The sequence below is a fragment of the Mustela nivalis genome (genome assembly GCF_964662115.1).
Source record: "Mustela nivalis genome assembly, chromosome: 13".
NCBI classification, from domain to species: domain Eukaryota; kingdom Metazoa; phylum Chordata; class Mammalia; order Carnivora; family Mustelidae; genus Mustela; species Mustela nivalis.
The window spans coordinates 33,151,186-33,172,892 of record NC_139032.1 but is presented as its reverse complement, the minus strand read 5'-3'; the positions used below and the strand labels follow the sequence as shown (position 1 = coordinate 33,172,892).

Here is a 21,707-nt window from a genome sequence, read left to right as displayed (position 1 = left end):
ATGCTTCTTTTAACAGAAAGTTAACTTTTTAAATGTACAGTTAGCAAAGGCTAGTTAAAACTTTCTTTATAATGGACGAGTCCAGGGAACCAGGCTCAGTTGGTTAAGTGTCTACCTTGGCTCAGGTCGTGATCTCAGAATCCAGGGATCCAGCCCCGTATCGGGCTCTCTGCTCTATGGGAAGCCTGCTTCTCCCTCTTCCTCTGCCCCCCCTCCCCGCTCATGCTCTCTCTTTCTCAAATAAAAAATTCTTTAAATTAATTAATTAAATGATTAAAGTTAAAATATATATACATACATATGTGTGTATGCATATACATATATATATATATATAATACATATAATGAACAAGCTCTTAGTGAAGCATAACAACAATAAAAATTCAGATCTTAGAACTCTGAAGCTTATGTTACTGTTACCAAGGAGTCATCTAGGGCCACCCTAGAATGCAGGTTGTTCTACTTCTAACTTCAGGAACATCTTAAATTACAGAAAATTCCTGATAAAATTAAACACCTCAATCTCACTGTCTCAAGGTATCAGTGTAGTCAATATATATGAATCCCATTCTCCTAAGAACATTCAGAATTTTATTTATATCCCATCTATCTCAAAAAGGTTTTGAGCATCCTTCCCTGAGTATGTAAGTATGCCTAATTATGTATTAGGTATTGATAAACCTTTTCTGCAAAGGGCAGACAATAAATATTTTAGCTTTTGTGGGCCATACAATCTCTGTCACAACTACTTAACTCTGCCACTGTGGTGAAAAAAAACCATAATATGTAAATGAATTAATTAGATTATGCTCCAATAAAACTTTATTTATAAAGACAGACAGACTCTGACTGCAACCCCTGCTCTGCATCATGTCACCACATGCCTTTGATAGTCTTGGTATTTCAATTTTAAAAATAGTAACTTGTTTAAGTCATATGACTGTTACTACTGCCACAGGCTACTGCCCATGGTACAGAGTGATACTCTTTTCATATATCCTAATATATCAAGCTCTGAAAGAAGCGGCAGAATGAAAGAGGAGCCAAGACTTGCGCCCTGGGATCTCCAAGCCCTTTTCCCTTTACTATTAGGGCTGACTGTTCTCAACTAGTCCCTCATGAACACCCTCACCCCTAATTCCTATTTTGTATCCAAGCCTGATCATCACTAAAATGGCACCTATCTCGTTGCTACTGAAAAGATTTGCCTGGTGTTGCAAGACAAACATGTGAGCAGGAGGGGCCACTATAGCACCACAGGTCTGAGCTCATATCCACAGCCCTGTCTGCAGCCTGGGGCAGATCCCTTCCCCTTAGAACCCATTATTCCAGAGCAGCCTCACCCTCCTCAAGCTGTTGCTCAGAAAAAAGCCTCAGAATTCAATAAAAATACAGAGACTATTATGTGTGATCTTACCCTCAAATTTGTCTAGCTCCTGTCCCATCCTCCTTTCTGCCTCCTTTACCTGACTTGAACTTACTCATCTAAGTCCAGTTCAGATCCTTCAGTGCCAAGGCTGCTCTAAGTGTCTCTTCTCCCAGCTCCCTAGAACTCTATACTTGCCTTTATGGCCAAGCTTATTATACTTTAGTGCCCCTCTAAGCTTATGAATTGAGAATGAGGATCCTTATTCATCTCTGCACCCTGCACAAATTGTTCCTCTTACCTCCCCATACCCTCTCCAAGAACTTCCAGCCTCACCAAAAAAAAAAAAAAAAAAAAAAGGACATGATTTTTTGATCATTCTACTAAAATTAAAGGAAATGGCCATATCTAGAAATTAGGGAGGAAGTGAACTACAATTTGATGACTATTAATTCCTTCCAAAATAATGCCATGAACCATAACCAACCAGTTCCCAATACAATTTAAGTATTGAGCCAAACAGTTAATTCAAGGACACAAAAGTAAAGAGCAAAACAATACATGGGCTTTTTCAATGCACATTCATTGTGATGATTTCAAACACTGCTGACAGTCATGGGTCATTAGTACTCTCACTCTTCGCTCTCTTTAAAGCACTCTCTCTCTTATTACTCTCCATCTACCTCAAGGGGCAAAAACAAGTTGTTTTTCATTTGTTTGAATTAAGGTGTTGGGAGTGTGATTGGTTTTGTTTACCAGCAGCAGTTTACAACATCTCACTTGTCTCTCTTTATGCTACAAAAGCTTTGAAAATGTCACCTCAACTCTGGAGCTACTAAATGTTCCTGCTGAGCCACACAAATTCCATAAAATACTATTATGCCTTGTAGGTCCTACCAAAATGACAGATTCCTGACTTTAGAATGTGGAAATGATAAGGATGTTTACAGACCAGTAAATTTTGTTCATTGGATTTTATTAAGTAACGTTACTCAAATCTGAATTCTAAAGTCAATGTTCCCTTAAAACAATGCCAATATGTAACTGGTTTTCAAATACAAGCAGTACATTGATAAGCACAGCAAACCAAAGTCCATCAGTCTCTTCTGTGCCATCAACAATTATTCCATTTTACTATCAAATAGGAAAAACTAGTTCAGGGCATTTTTATGTTAACTGTTCTGGAAACTGTCCCAAATATGCTACTTCTAACTCTTAATTATATATGCAAAAATTAACAAAGAGGTCAATGATCCCAAAGGGTGGTTAGAAAAAAAAAATACCTTAAACTGAGTTTTATTTTCTTTTAGAGCACTAAGACAAGCAAACTCTCAGTCTAGAATCTGGATGATTTCTCAGTTCAATCTTCCTCTTGGAAGCCTAAAAACTTACCAGTATCATACAGAAGAAACCAGAGAGATGGCATAAAATAAATGAATAGTTCAGGGGAAATTTATGATTGACAACAATCTAGTTTCACACATTTCTACAACTATGAGATTAACTATATACAACTGTTTTCTTAAGACTGGTATGGAAGATATCAGGGCGCCTGGGTAGCTCAGTTGGTTGAGTGTGCAACTCTTGATTTTGGCTCAGGACATGATCTCAGGTCCTGAATCTAGTCCCCAAACCCCATGGGCTCCATGCTCAGAAGGGAGTCCACTTGGGATTCTCTCTCTCCCTCTCCCTCTGCCCCTCCCCTCCCTATGCATGCATGTGAGCTCTAAATAAATAATAAATAAATAAATCTTTTTTTTTTTTTAAGAAATATATAAATAAAAATTTTCACGATTTGTGGAAAAAAGGAGACTAAACCTATTCAAGTATAACTTTTTTAAATGACTAGGGAAACACTACTAGAAGAATACATATTAAAATACTGGTTTTTGCCTTAAGTTGGTAGTACTATGGATAATATTTCCTGTTTCCCAAATATCTTTCTAATGTGTTTTGCTCGAAAAAATTTTAGTATAATTTAAAGATTAGCCAGATAACCATTTAATATATTACTGTTGAACAATTTCAGCTATTTGTACCATTCACTGGTTTCAATCTGAAAAATACCAGCAACAGAAATCCTACAGATATGTCTTGATTACCTCTTATCCTATGAGGAATGATGGATCACACACAGCACAACAAAGAAGTAATTTTCTAGTGCCTAGAACAGTAACAAAAATGGGAAATCTGCCTTTACAAAACCCATTACAGTATAAATATACCTCATCATATATGCTCCCATTAATGTCTGCGCCATAGATAGGTGCCACAAAAGTTAAGTTCTTCCAGTACTTGCGCTCCAAATCTTCATAATCCAAGTATCTTGGAGTACAGTACCTGCAAAAGGTAAATGAAAAGAGTACAAACCAATGCAACAGTATAAGATTTTCCCCACCCACATCACTTAAATTACTTTCTAAACAAAATTTTATTAAAATGAAAACAATGTAGCAACTCATATTGTCAAATCTAATAAGTAAATACACAAATGTGTATTTACTTGTATTTATCACAGATCTTTGGATACTGTAAATACTCCCAAATAACTCTATACAGTAACGTCATATATTTTACTAATAAGGAAAATATTTTCAAGAGCATATCAAATATAGGAGAAGAGTTAAAAGTTCACCATTTTACATCTGCAAATCAATGAGATACAATACATTAATAAAAGAAAGAACAAGAACCATATGATACTCTCAATAGATGCTGAAAAAGCATTTCACAAAGTACAGCATCCTTTCCTGATCAAAACTCTTCAAAGTGTAGGGATAGAGGATACATACCTCAATATCATCAAAGCCATCTATGAAAAACCCACCGCAAATATCATCCTCAATGGAGAAAAACTGAGAGCTTTTCCACTAAGGTCAGGAAATATGGCAGGGATGTCCGTTATCACCACCAGTATTCAACATAGTACTAGAAGTCCTAGCCTCAGCAATCAGACAACAAAAATAAATTAAAGGCATCCAAATTGGCAAGGAAGAAGTCAAACTATCACTCTTTGCAGATGATATAATACTATATGTGGAAAACCCAAAAGACTCCACTCCAAATCTACTGAACTTGTACAGGAATTCAGTAAAGTGTCAGGATATAAAAGCAATGCACAGAAATCCGCTGCCATTTCCTTACAACAACAAGACAGAAGAAAGAGAAATCAAGGAGTCAATCCCATTTACAATTGCACCCAAAACCATAAGATACCTAGGAATAAACCTAACCAAGGAGGCAAAGAATCTATACTCAGAAAACTATAAAGTACTCATGAAAGAAATTGAGGAAGACACAAAGAAATGGAAAAATGTTCCATGCTCATGGATTGGAAGAATAAATATTGTGAAAATGTCGATGCTACCTAAAGCAATCTACACGTTTAAGGCAATCCCTATCAAAATCCCATCCATTTTTTCCAAAGAAATGGAACAAATAATTCTAAAATTTATATGGAACCAGAAAAGACCTCGAATAGCCAGAGAAATATTTGAAAAAGAAAGCCAAAGTTGGTGGCATCACAATTCCAGACTTCAAACTCTATTACAAAGCTGTCATCATCAAGACAGTATGGTACTGGCACAAAAACAGACACACAGATCAATGGAACAGAATAGAGAGCCCAGTAATAGACCCTCAACTCTATGGTCAACTAATCTTCAACAAAGCATGAAAGAATGTCCAATGGAAAGACAGTCTCTTCAACAAATGGTGATGGGAAAATTGGACAGCCACATGCATAAAAATGAAACTGGACCATTTCCTTACACCTCACACAAAAATAGACTCAAAATGGATGAAGGTCCTCAATGTGAGAAAGGAATCCATCAAAATCCTTGAGGAGAACACAGGCAGCAACCTCTTCGACCTCAGCCACAGCAACTTCTTCCTAGGGACATCTCCAAAGGCAAGGGAAGCTAGGGCAAAAATGAACTATTGGGACTTAATCAAGATCAAAAGCTTTTGCACAACAAAGGAAACAGTCAACAAAACCAAAGACAACTGACAGAATGGGAGAAGATATTTGCAAATGACATATCAGATAAAGGGCCAGTATCCAAAATCTAGAAAGAACTTAATCAAACTCAACACCCAAGGAACAAATAATCCAATCAAGAAATGGGCCAAGGACATGAACAGACATTTCTGCAAAGAAGACATCCAAATGGCCAACAGACACATGAAAAAGTGTTCCACATAACTCGGCATCAGGGAAATACAAATCAAAACTGCAATGAGATACCACCTCACACCAGTCAGAATGGCTAAAATTAACAAGTCAGAAAATGACAGATGCTGGCGAGGATATAGAGAAGGGGGAACCCTCCTATAGCGTTGGTGGGAATGCAAGCTGGTGCAACCACTCTGCATATTGCATGGAGGTTCCTCAAAAAGTTGAAAATAGAGCTACCCTACAACTCAGCAATTGCACTACTTCGTATTTACCCTAAAGATACAAATGTAGTGATCCGAAGGCACATGTGCACCTGAATGTTTATAGCAGCAATGTCCACAATAGCCAAACTATGGAAGGAACCTAGATGTCCATCAACAGATGAATGGATAAAGAAGATGCGGTATGTGTGTGTGTGTGTGTGTGTGTGTGTGTGTGTATATATATATATATATAAAATGGAATACTATGCAGCCATCAATAGAAATGAAATCTTGCCATTTGTGACGACATGGATGGAACTAGAACGTATTATACTTAGCAAAATAAGTCAATCAAAGAAAGGCAATTATCATATTATCTCCCTGATGTGAGGAAGTTGAGAAGCAACAAAGGAAGTTTGATGGGTAGGAAAAGAATAAATGAAACAAGATGGGATCCGGAGGGAGACAAACCATAAGAGACTCTTAATCTCACAAAATAAACTAAGGGTTGCCGGGAGGAGGTGGATCGGGAGAGGGTGGTGGGTTATGAACATTGGGGAAGGTATGTGCTATGATGAGTGCTATGAAGTGTGTAAACCTGGCGATTCACAGATCTGTACCCCTGGGGCTAATAACATATACGTCAATAAAAAAATTAAAAATTATATTTAAAGAATTATCAACCAAAAAAAAAAGAAACTCACCATTTTACCTTTCAAATTATTTTCTAAACTCTTTAACCAATTATTCTATACTAGCAAATTTTACAGCCTTACATGCAAAAGATAAAACATTTATAGGAAAATTGACAAAAATAATTTCACTCAAAGTCCAGGAAAGCAGGAAAAGCCAAAACTAGAAGCAATCAACATGATCATTAGAAGCAGAATGACCTAGGGAAAAGTCCAGGAAACCAAAATAAGATACTTTACCAACATTAGTTTGGAAAATGGTTAATATATTAATGGTAGGAAAGAATGAGACCTCTCTTACACAGCTGGAGTGAAAGTATAAAGTAGTAAAAACTTTCCAGAGTACAATTTTTTACACATATCAAAACCTTCAAAAAATGCATATCTTCAACCATAAAATCCAACTCTGGAAATTCATTCTAACAATGCAGAGACATATACAATGATACAGGACCTGTGGTGTTTGTTCCAGCAATAACTGAAAACTCAAACTAATGTTGCCCTACAACAAGGGCTAAGTTAAATAAAATACAGAATACAAAATTAAGTAGATCTTTCTACATATTGATATTAATATTTTTCCACAATGAATTAAGTAGATTACAGAATGAATATACATGTAAAAAAATCTATAATTATATTCAAAAGGACAAAAAGAAATTTATACCATATTATTAATATTAATGGTTATCTTTTACATTGGAATTACAGAAAAGCACTTCTCTGTGTTATTTGGACTGTGAACAAATAATCTTATATTAATACACATACACACAAAAATACCAGTATTTCTACATGAAAAAAGAAATCAACAAACCAAGAGAGTTTTTTAGCAGCAAAAAGAGTGTTTAGCAACAGTAGCAATCCCCATAAAGCCTACTGACATTTTACTATAGATTTAATAACTGTAGAACAATCAAAATCAATACCCACTGTACTAGGACCCCAAATTAGTTACCTAAGCAGTAAGCAAGAAAACCAAACAAATTAACAACTTTATTTGAAATATAAAATAACTTGCTGATTTACCCAAAACATTAAAATCTCAACAGGACAGCCAAAATTTTAAAAGATGGGCATCAAAGCATCATTTACTCCACCGTATTCTACCACTTCAATTAGTAGGTTTCAATAGTAATAAGAATTGTAGGCAAGGTAACTAGAAGCCAGACTCAGGTGACCAAAAAAGGTAACAGAGATACTGTTTATTATATCTTACAGAGAAATTTGTTGGACTTTTTTGGATACCAAAGTCTTAAACTGTTTTTCACTATAACAGACCCAAAGAATCTATCACTATATACCACTCAATCATGGATCAATTTTTAACTACCTATAACTCTAAAATAAAAAAGACACGTGGTTTAGTAGCTACTGAGTTAAATTCTAAAATCGTGAATATAGTATTTGTTGACTGAATGAATAATGATTCTAAACTTGAAAAAAGTGACCAGTTCACTCAGTTGGTGCCCAATTCTAATGAAACTTGGCTACAGATTCCATCCTTAATAGACTGTCAAACAATTACAACTGTCCCACAAATCCAGTATCAATTTGCTCAAAACCAATCCACCATTCCTTTCTTTCAGAACCTTTTATTCACTATATAGCAACTGTTAGAGGTGGGTCTCTAGGACCAGCCTGCCTAGAGCTTTGAATCCAGCTTTTGCCATGTGTAAGCTATGTAATCTTGGGCAAGGGGCTAATTTTCTCTGGACCTCAGTTATCCCTCTATAAAACGAGGATAGTAACAGTTGAATTACTGTAAGGACACCATTGTATAATTATACAAAGCACATAGCTCCATGCATAGAAGAATGTATAGATCAGTAATGTAAGTGATACAAGAGAGTATATTACTTACCTCCATAAAGTTTTATAGTAGAATTATCTTGGAGGTCTCCAGATTTTCTTTTTTTTTTTTTTTAAGATTTTATTTATTTATTTGACAGACAGAGATCACAAGTAGGCAGAGAGGCAGGCAGAGAGAGAGATGGGGGAAGCAGGCTCCCCGCTGAGCAGAGAGCCCCATGCGGGGCTGATCCCAGGACTCTAGGATCATGACCTGAGCCAAAGGCAGAGGCTTTAACCCACTGAGCCACCCAGGCGCCCCTCCAGATTTTCTTTGAACTAAGTTGTGTTATTAACCAAATGAGCATGTTATCCTGTTTACTATTTACACCAAGCACATGATGCACTGTGTACCTATGCAAAGGCATATACTGAATCAAAGTAAACAGATGAACAAAGGAAAAAAAAAAAAAAACAGGAGAATGCCTCCTGCCTCCCATGAAAATTAACTCCATCTCAGGACCATCCTATAACCATAATGAACACCATTTGCCCAAGTACAACTGTAAGTGAACAAGCAAAAGCCTTGGATTGAGGCTTAGAAACCCATCTCACTGGCATTTGTAATAAATTTCCCACATGAAACTGGCAGAGGAAATATAAAAAGAATTTTCTTTTTTTTCTTTTTTTTTTTTTTTAAGATTTTATTTATTCATCAGAGAGAGAGAGAGAGGGAGAGCGAGCGAGCACAGGCAGACAGAATGGCAGGTAGAGGCAGAGGGAGCAGCAGGCTCCCTGCCGAGCAAGGAGCCCGATGTGGGACTCGATCCCAAGACGCTGGGATCATGACCTGAGCCGAAGGCAGCTACTTAACCAACTGAGCCACCCAGGTGCCCCAAAAGAATTTTCAAAAGTATTTTTTTTCCTAGGAATCTTCATTTTATTTTTTCTTTCTCTCCAAATTTTTATTAAAATTCTAGTTAGATACTCTAACTATTCTAACTAAAAAGTAATATTGGTTTCGGGAGTAGAATTTAGTGATTCATCACTTACATACAACACCCAGTGTTCATCATAACAAATGCCCTCCTTAATACCCATCACCCACCTAGCCCATTCTCCACCCACCTCCCTCCATTAACCCTCAGTTTGTTCTCTAACGTTAAGAGTCTCTTATGGTTTGTTTCCCACTTTTTTTTCCCTACCCATATGTTCATCTGTTTTGTTTCCTAAATTTCACGTATGAGTGAAATCATATGGTATTTGTCTTAGCATAATACACTCTAGCTCCATCCACATCATTGCAAATGACAAGACACTTTTGATGTGAGTAATATTCGTGTGTGTGTGTGTGTGTGTGTGTGTGTGTGTGTACACCACTTCTTCTTTTCCCATTCATCAGTCAATGGACATTTGGGCTCTCTCTATCATTTGGCTATTGTTGATAATGCTGCTGTAAACATCAGCATACATGTACCACTTCAAATCTGTACTTTTGTATCCTTTGGGTAAACAACTAGTAGTTCAATTGCTGGATCATAGGGTAGTTGTATTTTTAACATTTAAGAATTTTTTATTTTTAGAGAGAGAGGGTGCATGTGCATGGAAGGGAGGGGGAGAGGGAGCAAGAATCTTAAGCAGGCTCCATACTCAGCCCAGAGACCAACATGGTGCTCCCTCTCACAACCATAAGATCACGACCTGAGCAGAAATCAAGAGCTGGAGGCTTAACCGACTGAGACACCCAGGTGCCCCTATTTTTAACTTTTTGATGAGAGTAAAAATTGAACAGCTATATGAACAAAACAAGTGCCTAGTAAAATAAATTCCCTCTAAAAAGAAAACTGATACTACACTAGAATAATCACATGGGCTAGAGATGATGATCCAAGTGTCTCTATGACAAGAAAAAAAGGTCTTCAAGGCTCTGTTCTCATCAATATTTTGAATTACCACGTATTATTAACAATGATCATCTAGGAGCCAAAATTATATATTTCTATAATGTTTGAATTTTCAAATAAACATGTATTACTTTTGTAACTGATAAAAGCATTTCTGACCATTCTTCAAAATTAATCTCAATGGCACGTACAAAACAAAATTACTCCTTTCCTGATTATCAACCATAGAAGTCTTATTTTCTTTTGAAACCCCATTGTACTTTGTACCTCTCCTATGGTAATTATAATAATTATTAAAGGTACTAACAAGCATTTTCTAGCAAGTATAATCTGATTACTTTCAAATTCAAATTGTCTCCCAAAATACCAAAGTAGCCAAGCAGATGTTCCACTATATGAACTAATCTATTTAATTAACACTTTACGAATGACTCTGGAGGAGCGCATGGGTGACTCAGTCATTAAGCATCTGCCTTTGGCTCCCAGGGTCCTGGGATCAAGTCTCACATGGGGCTCCCTACTCAGTGGGGAGCCTGCTTCTCCTTCTCCCACTCTTCATGCTTGTGCTCCCTCTCTTGCTGTGTCTCTGTCAATTGAATAAAATCTTTTTTAAAAATTTTAAAAAAGGACTCTGGAAATGGGTGCTAGAAGATAAACAGAATACAACACACCATTTATACTTTTAAAAAGCTAGATAAGTCTACTTCCACAATCCTGTTTCAATTGCATTACACTATTGTGTAATGTATATATATACATTATATATACACACATATATAATGTACATTATAGTAAATGGCTAAAAGAGTCCTTGAAAATTCTGAATGCAAACCAGTCCAGTCTACAATAAAAGTTTCACATTCTCAATTAATGAGATCTTAAACAATGAGATTTACTAATGCCTACCAAAAATTCAAAAGAAGGGACTCACATGAAATATAAAACTTTCAGGATGAGTCCAAGATGGCAGAAGAGTATAAGACAGAATCTTCAGCTAGGTAGCTATTAAACCATTCTGAAACCGACAAATTCAACTGGAGATCAAAGAAAAGAAGAGCAGCAATTCTATTGACAGGAAAGCGACCACTTTCCGCAAGGTAGGATGTGAGAAGAAAATCCAAGGCAATAAATGGGAATATAGATCGCAGAGGAGGAGGGATCCTCCATCGGCCAGCTACTGGCAAGTGACAGAGCAGAGGAGCACAAAATCAGAACTTTTAGAAGTCTGCTCCAGTCAGGGATGTCATTCTGGTGGCTAACAGGCAGGGGTGGAAGGGAGTGGAATCCTTCTTGGGACAGTGTGGTCTCAGGACTCTCAGGGTCACAGGAAGACCAAGGCTACAGGAATGTGGCAGAACTCCCAGGTATCAGAGCGGTAAAGATGGCTGCAAAGAGTGATCCAAGGAGTGGGCTCTCGGTGCAGAGTTGTGTGTTACACAGCACAGTCCAGCCACTGCTCTTCAAGCAGGGGCCCAACAAGAGGCAGATCCAGACAGAACCCCCACAGCACAGGAGCACGCTACAGGAATCTGTGGAGTTTAGAGACTCTAAACAGGGCCATGTGCCAAAGATACAAACACTTGGTCACAGGCCAGGGGAGCACAGAGTATGGCCAGAAACCAGGGAGACAGGAGTGACTGAATGCTTTTCTCTGAGGGCTCATTAAGGAGTGGAAACCCAAGCACTCGGCCCCTCCAGGGCCTGAGATTGGGAGGCCGCCATTTTCATTCTTGTCCTCTAAAGTTGCATGGAAAGATTTCAGGGAACAAAAACTACCCAGAGCAAAGCCCTACAGATTACTTAGTCTGGCCCCCAGCAAGTGCGGTGTAACTCCCCCTGGGGCAAAGACATTTGAGAATCACTGAATAGGCCCCTCCCCAAGAAGATCAGCAAGAACATCCAGCCAAGAACAAGTTTACAAATCAATGAGAACTGCAAAACTCCAGAGCTAAGGGAATACAGCACATAAAATTCATGGCTTTTTTCCCATGATTCTTTAGTCTTTCGACTTTAATTTTTCTTAATGTTCTCTATTTTTCCCTTTTTCTTTTTGAATTTTTCTTCCTTTTTTGATTTCAACTTCTAATCAATTCCTTATTTAAAATATTTCTTTAATTTTCAATTTTACAGTCATATTTAACCTTACTCTGTGTGTGTGTGTATTTTTCTTTCTTTAAAATTTTGGGGTGCCATTTCTTCTAACAGAACAAAATACACAAATCTAGTATATGGCTCTGTTCTATTCACCAGCCTGATATATTCTTTTTTCTTTTTCTTTTACCCACAGATTCGGGTCTCCCCTTATTTGTTTACTGTATATTACTCTGGGGTCATGTTACCCTTTTAGTATTTTGTTTTCTCATTCATCTATTTTTCCCTGGACAAAATGACAAAATGGAAAAAAACTCACCTCACAAAAAAGAACAAGAGGGACAGTACCAAATGCCAGGGGCCAAATCAATATGGACATTAGCAACATGTCAGAACAGGAGTTCAGAATAACAATTATAAAGATACCAGATGGGCTTCAAAAAAACATAGAAGACACCTGAGGATCTCTTTCTACAGAAATAAAACCTAACCAAGTTGAAATCAAAAAGGATATTAATGAGGTGAATCAAAAATGGAGGCTCTGGGGCACCTGGGTGGCTCAGTGGGTTAAAGCCTCTGCCTTCGGCTCAGGTCATGATCCCAGGGTCCTGGGATCGAGCCCCGCATCGGGCTCTCTGCTCGGTGGGGAGCCTGCTTCCACCTCTCTCTGCCTGCTTCTCTGCCTACTTGTGATCTCTGTCTGTCAAATAAATAAAATAACATCTTTAAAAAAAAATGGAGGCTCTAACTGCTAAATAAAGGAGGCAGAAGAGACAATTAGTGATATAGAAGACCAAATGATGGAGAATAAAGAAGCTGAGAAAAAGAGAGATGAACAACTACTGGATCACAAAGGGAAAATTTAAGAGATAAGTAACACCATAAATCAAAACAATATTAGAATAATTGGGATTCCAGGGGCACCTGGGTGGCCCAGTGGGTTAAGCCTCTGCCTTCGGCTCGGGTCATGATCTCAGGGTCCTGCGATCGAGGCCCCCATTGGACTCTCTGCTCATCAGGGAGCCTGCTTCCCCCTCTCTCTCTGTCTGCCTCTCTGCCTACTTGTAATCTCTCTATGTGTGTCAAATAAATAATAAAATCTTAAAAAAAAAAAAAAGAAGCATTGGGATTCCAGAAGAAGAAAGAGAGGTGGGGGGCAGAAGGTATATTGGAGCAAATTTCAGTGGAGAACTTCCCTGTTTAGGGAAAGAAGCAGGCATCAAAACCCAGGAGGCACGGAGAACCCCCCCCCCCAAAATAAATAAAAATAGGTCAACACCCTGACATCTAACAGTAAAACTAACAAGTCTCAGAAAAAAAGAGAAAATCCTGAATGCAGCATGGGACAAAAGGGCTGTCATTACAATGGTAGAAATATTAGATTGGCAGTAGACCTATCCACAGAGACCTGGCAGACCAGGAAGAACTGGCATGATATATTCACAACACTAAATGAGAAAAAACACAGCCAAGAACACTATATCCAACTATGCCATCATTGAAAACAGAATGAGAGATAAAAAGCTTCCAGGGCAAACAAAAACTAAAAGAATTTGCAACCACCAAACCAGCCCTACAGGAAGTATTGAAAGGGGTCCTATAAGCAAAGAGAGAGCCTAAAAGTAACATAGACCAGAAAGGAACAGAGAAAATACACAGTAACAGTCCCTTACACGCAATACATTTGCACTAAATTCATATCTTCCAATAGTTACCCTGAATGTAAATGGACTAAATGCCCCAATCAAAAGACACAGAGTATCAGACTGGATAAAAAAAAGAAGGACCCATCCATATGCTGTCTGCAAGAGGCTCATTTTAGAGCCAAAGACACCTCCAGATTTAAAGTGAGGGGGGCGGAAAACCATTTACCATGCTAATGGACATCAAAAGAAAGCTGGGGGCAGGGGACAATCCTTGTATCGGACAAATTAGATTTTAAGCCAAAAACATAATAAGAGATGAGGAAAGACACCATATTGTACTTAAAGGATCTGTCCAACAAGAAGATCTAACAATTTTAAAGATCTATGCCCCTAACATGGGAGCAGCCAATTATGTAAGTCAATTAATGACAACTTCAAAGAAACACATCAACAATAATATAATAATAGTAGGGGACTTTAACATCCCCTCCTCACTAAAATGGACAGATCATCTAAGCAAAAGATCAACAAGGAAATAAGGGCTTTAAATGGCACACTGGGGGCGCCTGGGTGGCTCAGTGGGTTGGGCCTCTGCCTTCGGCTCAGGTCATGATCTTAGGGTACTGGGATCGAGCCCCACATCAGGCTATCTGCTCAGCAGGAGCCTGCTTCCCTCTCTCTCTCTGCCTGCCTCTCTGCCTACTTGTGATCTCTCTCTCTGTCAAATAAATAAAATCTTTTAATTAAAAAAAAATGACACACTGGATCAGATGGACATCACAGATATATTCAGAACATTCCATCCAAAAGCAACAGAATATACATTCTTGTCTAGTGCACATGGAACATTCTCCAGAATAGATCATATCCTGGGTCACAGGTCAGGCCTCAAATGGTACCAAAAGACTGGAATCATTTCCTGAATATTTTTGGACCACAATGCTTTGAAATGTGAACTCAACACAAGACAAAAGTTAGAAAGAGCTCAAATACATGGAGGCTAAAGAGCATCCTACTAAAGAATGAATGGGTAGACCAGGAAATTAATGAAGAATTTTAAAAATTCATGGAAACCAATGATAATGAAAACATAACTGTTCAAAACCTCTGGAATGCAGCGAAGGCAGTCCGAAGAGGACTTGTATGGCAATGCAAGCCCTTCTCAAAAGACAAGGAATGTTTCAAATACACAACCTAACCCTACACTTAAAGGAGCTGGAGAAAGAACAGCAAATAAGGCCTAAACCCAGCAAGGGAAGAGAAATAATAAAGATTAGAGCAGAAATCAATGAAATAGAAACCAAAAGAACAGTAGACCAAAGAAACTAGGAGCTGGTTCTTTGAAAGAATTAGTAAGATTGATAAACCCCTAGTGAGATTTATCGAAAAGAAAAAAGGACCCACATTATTAAAATTATGAACAAAAGAGGAGAGATCACAACCAACACCAAAGAAATACAATCAATTATAAGAACACATTTTGAGCAACCATTCACCAGCAAATGAGAAAATCTGGACGAAAGGGATGCATTTCTAGAGACCTATAAACTACCAAAACTGAACCAGGAAGAAACAGAAAACCTGAACAGACCCATAAACAGTAAGGAAATTGAAGCAGCAATCAAAAATCTCACAACAGGGACGGCCTGGGTGGCTCAGTTGGTTAAGCAGCTGCCTTCGGCTCAGGTCATGATCCCAGCGTCCTGGGATCGAGTCCCACATCGGGCTCCTTGCTCCACAGGGAGCCTGCTTCTCCCTCTGACTCTGCCTTCCACTCTGTCTGCCTGTGCTCACTCTCGCTTGCTCTCTCTCTGACAAATAAATAAATAACATCTTTAAAAAAATAATAATAATATGAGAAACCTCTACCTTTTAAAAAAAAAAAAAAATCTCACAACAAACAAGAGCCCGGACCAGACGGTTTCCCAGGGAAATTCTACAAACATTTAAAGAAGCATTAATACCTATTCTCCTGAAACTGGTCCAAAAAACAGAAATAAAAGGAATACTACCAAACTCATTTTATGAGGCCAGCATTACCTTAATCCCAAAACCAAAGACACAATCAAAAAGGAGAATTACAGACAAATGTCCTGATGAACATGGATGCAAAAATGCTCACCAAAATCCTAGCCAACAGAATCTGACAGTACATTAAAAGGATTATTCACCACGACCCAGTGGGATTTATTCTTGGGCTGTATTCTTGGGCTGCAAGGCTGGTTCAACACCCACAATCAATGTGATACAATAAATTAATAAAAGAAGGAACAAGAGCCATAGGATACTCTTAACAGATGCAGAAAAAAGCATTTAACAAAGTACAGCATTCTTTCTTGATTAAAACTCTTCACACTATAGGCACAGAGGATACCAACCTCAATATCATCAAAGCCATCTATGAAAAACCCACACTGAATGTCATTCTCAATGAGGAAACCTGGAGCTTTTCCTAATGTCCATTATCACTGCTGATATTCAATATACTAGCAGTCCTAGCCTCAGCAATCAGACAACAAAAAGAAATAAAAGGCATCCATATGGGCAAAGACAAAGTCAAATTCTTACTCTCTGTAGATGATATAATACTTTATGTGGAAAACCCAAACTATTCCACCCCAAAATTGGTAGAATTCATACAAGAATTCAGTAAAGTGTCAGGATATAAAATCAATGCACAGAAATCAGCTGCATTTCTATAGCCCAACAAGAAGACAGAAGAAAGAAAAATTAAGGAGTCAATCTCACTTACAGTTATACCCCAAACTATAAGATACCAAGGAGGCAAAAAATCTGTACTTAGAAAACTACAGAACTCTCATAAAAGAAACTGAGAAAGACACAAAGAAATGGAAAAACATTCTACACTCATGGACTGGAAGAACAAATATTGTTAATATGTCTATGCTACCTAGAGAAATCTACAGATTTAATGTAATCCCTATCAAAATACCACCAACTTTTTTCACAGGAATGGGACAAATAATCCTAAAATTTGTATGGAATCAGAAAAGACTCCCAAATAGCCAGAAGAATGTTGAAAAAGAAAACCAAATCTTGTGCATCACAATTCCAGACTTCAACCTCTATATCAAAGCTGTAATGATCAAGAAAGTATGGTACGGTGCAAAAACAGAAACATAGATCAATGGAACAGAATAGAGAGCCCAGTAATAGACCCTCAACTCTATGGTCAACTAATCTTCCACAAAGCGGGAAAGAATATCCAATGGAAAAAAAACATCAGTCTCTTCAAAAAATGGTGTTAGGAAAATTGGATAGCCACATGCAGAAGAATGAAACTGGACCAAAAATAGACTCAAAATGGATGAAAGACCTCAATGTGAGACAGGAATCCACCAAAATCCGTGAGGAGAACAGAGGGAACAACCTTTTTGACTTCAGCTGCAGCAACTTCTTCCTAGTCACATCACCAAAGACCAGGAAGCAAGGGCAAAAATGAACTACTGGCATGCTCTCTCTCTCTATGTGTGTCAAATAAATAAATAAAATCTTTTTTAAAAGATTTATTTTATTTATTTATTTATTTATTTGGCACTTTATTGACACTAGTGACACTTTTTGACACTATTGGCACTTTATCAAGATTACAAACTTTAAACAGTCAACAAAACCAAAAGACAACAACCAACAGAATGGTAGAAGATATTTACAAATGACATACCAGATAAAGGACCAGTATCCAAAGTCTATGAAGAACTTACCAAACTCAACACCTGAAGAACAAATAATCCAATCAAGAAATGGGCAGGGGCGCCTGGGTGGCTCAGTGGGTTAAAGCCTCTGCCTTCGGCTCAGGTCATGATCCCAGGGTCCTGGGATAGAGCCCCACATCGAGCTCTCTGCTCCACAGGGAGCCTGCTTCCTCCTCTTTCTCTGCCTGCCTCTCTGCCTAGTTTCTCTCTGTCAAATAAATAAAATATTAAAAAAAAAAAAAAAAAAGAAAGAAAGAAAGAAATGGGCAGAAGACATCAACAGACATTTCTGCAAAGAAGACATCCAAATGGCCAATAGACAAATGAAAAAGTACTCACCATCACTCAGCTTCAGGGAAATACAAATCAAAACCACAATGAGATACCACCTCACACCAGTCAGAATGGCTAAAATTAATAAGTCAGGAAATAACAGATGCTGGTGAGAATGTGGACAAAGGGGAACCCTCCTACGGTGTTTGTGGGAACATAAGCTGGTGCAGCCACTCTAGAAAACAGCATGGAGTTTCCTCAAAAAGGTGAAAATAGAGCTACCCTATGACCCAGCAACTGCACTACTGGGTATTTACCCCAAAAATACAAATGTAGTGATACGAAGGGGCACCTGCACCCCAATGCTGACAGCAGCAATGTCCACAATAGCCAAACAATAGAAAGAACCCAGATGTCCATTGACAGATTAATGGATAAAGAAGAGTGGTACACACACACACACACAGGAATATTATGCAGCCATCAAAAAATGAAATCTTGCCATTTGCAACAACGTGGATGGAACTAGAGGATATTATGCTAAGCAAAATAAGTCAATCAGAGAAAGACAATTTCCATATGATCTCACTGATATGTGGAATTTGAGAAACAAGACAGAGGATCATAGGAGAGGAAAAAATGAAACAAGACAAAACCAGAGAGGGCGACAAACCATAAGAGATTCTTAATCTCGGGAAACAGACTGAGGGTTGGGAGGAATGGGATGGCTGGGTGACGGACATTAGGGAGGGTATGCATTGTGGTGAGCGCTATCTATTGTGTAAGACTGATGAATCATAGACCTACACCTCTGAAACAAATAATACATTATATGTTAATAATTTTTTTAAAAAGCCTTTTCCACGCTACCTAGGGAAGGGTTCATATGATGTGTTTTGCCTTCCTGCCGCAACTTAAAGGGAAATTTTCACAATATCCAGAGCTCTTGATGTTCTGCAAATGAAGGAAGAGGATGTCCTCAAATTCCTTGCAGCAGGAACCCACTTACGTGGCACCAACCTTGACTTCCAAATGAATAGTACATCTACAAAAGGAAAAGTGATGGCATCTATATCCTAAAACTGAAGAGATCCTGGGAGAAGTTTCTGCTGGCACCTCATGCCGCTATTGCCACTGAAAACCCAGCTGATGTCAGTGTCATATCGTCCAGGAATATTGGCTAGGGAGCTGTGCTCAAATTTGCTGCTGCTACTGGACCCACTCCTGTTGCCAGTCGCTTCGCTCCCGAAACCTTTCCTAACCAGACCAGCCAGGCTTCCAAGAGCTGAGACTTCTAGTGGTTACTGATCCCAGGGCTGAAGACCAGCCTCTTACAGAGCTGTCATATGTTAACCTACCTACCACCACTCTGCGTAACCTACCTACCAACACCTCTGTGTTGTGTGGACATTGCCATCTCTTGCAACAAGGGAGCTCACTCAGTGGGTCTGAGGTGGTGGATGCTGCCAGGGAAGTTCTGCACATGCATGGCACCATTACCCATGGGAGGTCATGCCTGATCTCTACTTCTACAGAGATTCTGAAGAGATTGAAAAGAGCAGGCCACTGTGGAAAAGGCTGTGACCAAAGAGGAATTTCAGGGTAAATGGACTGCTCCAGCTCCTGGATTCACTGCTACTCCACATGAAGTCACAGACTACTCTGAAGGTGAATAGGCGCTCTCTGTTCTTATTTAGCAGTTCCCTACTGAAGACCGGAGTGCTCAGTCTGCTACTGAAGACTGGTCTGCAGCTCCCGCTGCTCAGACCACTGAATGGGTAGGAACACCACTGAGTGGCCTTAAGCTTCTCTTCCAGAAAGGCAAACAAAATGGAAATAAAGTTGACGGTAAATAAACAGTTTGTAAAAGTCAAAAATATATACATATAAAACTTCCAATTCCTTTGGAATAGACACAATGTTCCATAGCTGAAACTTTACACACAGAATTAAGATTCTTCAACCATCAAGTACTGACTATGTCAAATATAAATTTAAAATTTCAAAAACATATCAACTAAATTCATCCAAAGAGCTTACCCAGGGAATTTAGATGGTGATGTTTGTTGATCAGCACATTGGCTGATTTGGGGTTTTAGTTTTTTTTTCCTAATTAATGTTTTGGTCTTGAGCCTTAACTACCATATCAGAAACATTTTTTTAAAAAGGTAATTTATGGGATGCCTGGGTGGCTCAGTTGGTTAAGCCGCTGCATTTGGCTCAGGTCATGATACCAGCACCCTGAGATCGAGTCCCACATTGGGCTTCCTTGCTTGGCAGGGAGCCTGCTTCTCCCTTTGCCTCTGCCTGCTACTCTGTCTGCCTGTGCTCACTCTCTCTCTGACAAATAAATAAAATCTTTAAAAAAAAAAAAAAGGTAATTTAAAGGGATGTCTGGGTGGCTCAGTCAGTTAAGCATCTGACTCTTGGTTTTGGCTTAAATCATGAGCTTGGGGTCCTCAGATCATGACAGCCCCGTGTCTAGCTCTGCATTCAGTGGGGAGTCTGCTTCTCTCCCTCTCTGCCCCCATCCCAACTCATGCACACATGCTCGCTCTCACTCTCTCTAATTAAATAAATCTTTAAAAAGAAAGGTAATTTATAATAACAACTGTGATGGTCTCTATTCTTTTTTAAAGATTTTATTTATTTGTCAGACAGAGAGCAAGAACACAAGCAGAGGGAGTGGCAGGAAGAGGGAGAAGTAGGCTCCCCACCAAGCAGAAAGCCAGACACAGGGGTTGATCCCAGGGCCCCGGGATCATGACCTGAGCCGAAGGTAGACGTTCAACCAACTGAGCCACCCAGGCCTTCCATGTGATAGTTTCTAAATATATTCACAAATTCTTTAATACTCCTCCCTTCAAGAAGTAGAGCTTAATTCTTACCCCCTGACTATGGGCTGCCCTTTGCAACTAGCTTGTAACAAATGGAATATGGCAGAAGCGACAGTCAAAAAACAGATCATAAAGAGATACTGTGGCTTCCATCTTGGTTACTCTCTAGGATCATTTGCTCTGGAAGAAGCAGGTTGCCACAACATGAGAAGCAATCCATGAGGCAAGGAACCCAGGACTCTAGCCAACAGCCACGTATGGGGAACTATCTTAGTAAAGGCTTTTCCAGTCACAGTCAAGCCTTCAGATGGCAGCAGCTCCCCCTGACATCTTGACAGCAACCTTATGAGAGGACCTGAGCCACAGCCACCCAGCTAAGTCACTCCCAGATTCCTGACTACAGAAGCTGAGATATTAAATAAATGCTTGTTGATTTAAGCTATAAGGTTTGGGGTAATTTGTTACACGGCAATAGGTATAATTACAATATGGTAGCCCTTCAAATCTTTCAAGGATTTCCTTTTCAAATTACTCATCTTCCAAATATGTAATTTATCATTTGAGACTTAAACACTGCCAGGGGTATTGTGTGCTGTGCAGCACTGGAGGCTGGCACAACCAAAGGTGTAAAGGGCAGAGGAAAAAGCTCACCAATCTGACAGGTCCTTTCCCAAGCCCCAAGGGCAGCATGGGACTTGGGGACCAGTGAGCACACTGAAGGTTCAAGAAGAGCCTCTGCTGTCCGCAGTGTCTCACCCTGTCCCATGCCAGGCACAGCTGCCTTGCCCCCAGCTGCATCAAGTGCAGGAGGCAGAGGCAGAGGAGGGTGGCATCACAGGCCCAGGCCATACCCTCCATGCCCAGGGGATGAAGACGTTACTATCATGAACAGCCACTGCCTCCGTCAGTTCAGCTGCTGAAGCACTGGGGTCCTCATGATCCATGTGGATGCTGAGATCCACCACTGCACTGGGTGCTGGGTGGCTATGTCATCAATGGGCACACCAAGGC

At 39.1% G+C, this 21,707-nt stretch overlaps 1 protein-coding gene and 1 pseudogene across 27 annotated transcripts in view; one reads left to right on the top strand and one right to left on the bottom strand.

Annotated features, from left to right (window-relative positions):
- Positions 1 to 21,707, bottom strand: part of KDM4C (lysine demethylase 4C) — a 518,729-nt gene that overhangs the window by 450,468 nt on the left and 46,554 nt on the right. For all 26 annotated transcript variants that reach the window (XR_014301835.1, XR_014301836.1, XR_014301837.1 and 23 more), the window contains one exon: positions 3,592 to 3,706. Coding sequence is in view for 17 of the 26 variants with exons in the window: in XM_082695156.1 (XP_082551282.1) it covers positions 3,592 to 3,706 (115 nt within the window). In the remaining 9 variants the exon portion in view is untranslated. The remainder of the gene's footprint in view (positions 1 to 3,591; positions 3,707 to 21,707) is intronic.
- Positions 11,374 to 19,535, top strand: LOC309847209 (small ribosomal subunit protein uS2 pseudogene; annotated as a pseudogene). Its single transcript has 2 exons — positions 11,374 to 11,723; positions 18,780 to 19,535. The product of its transcript is annotated as a small ribosomal subunit protein uS2 pseudogene (transcript).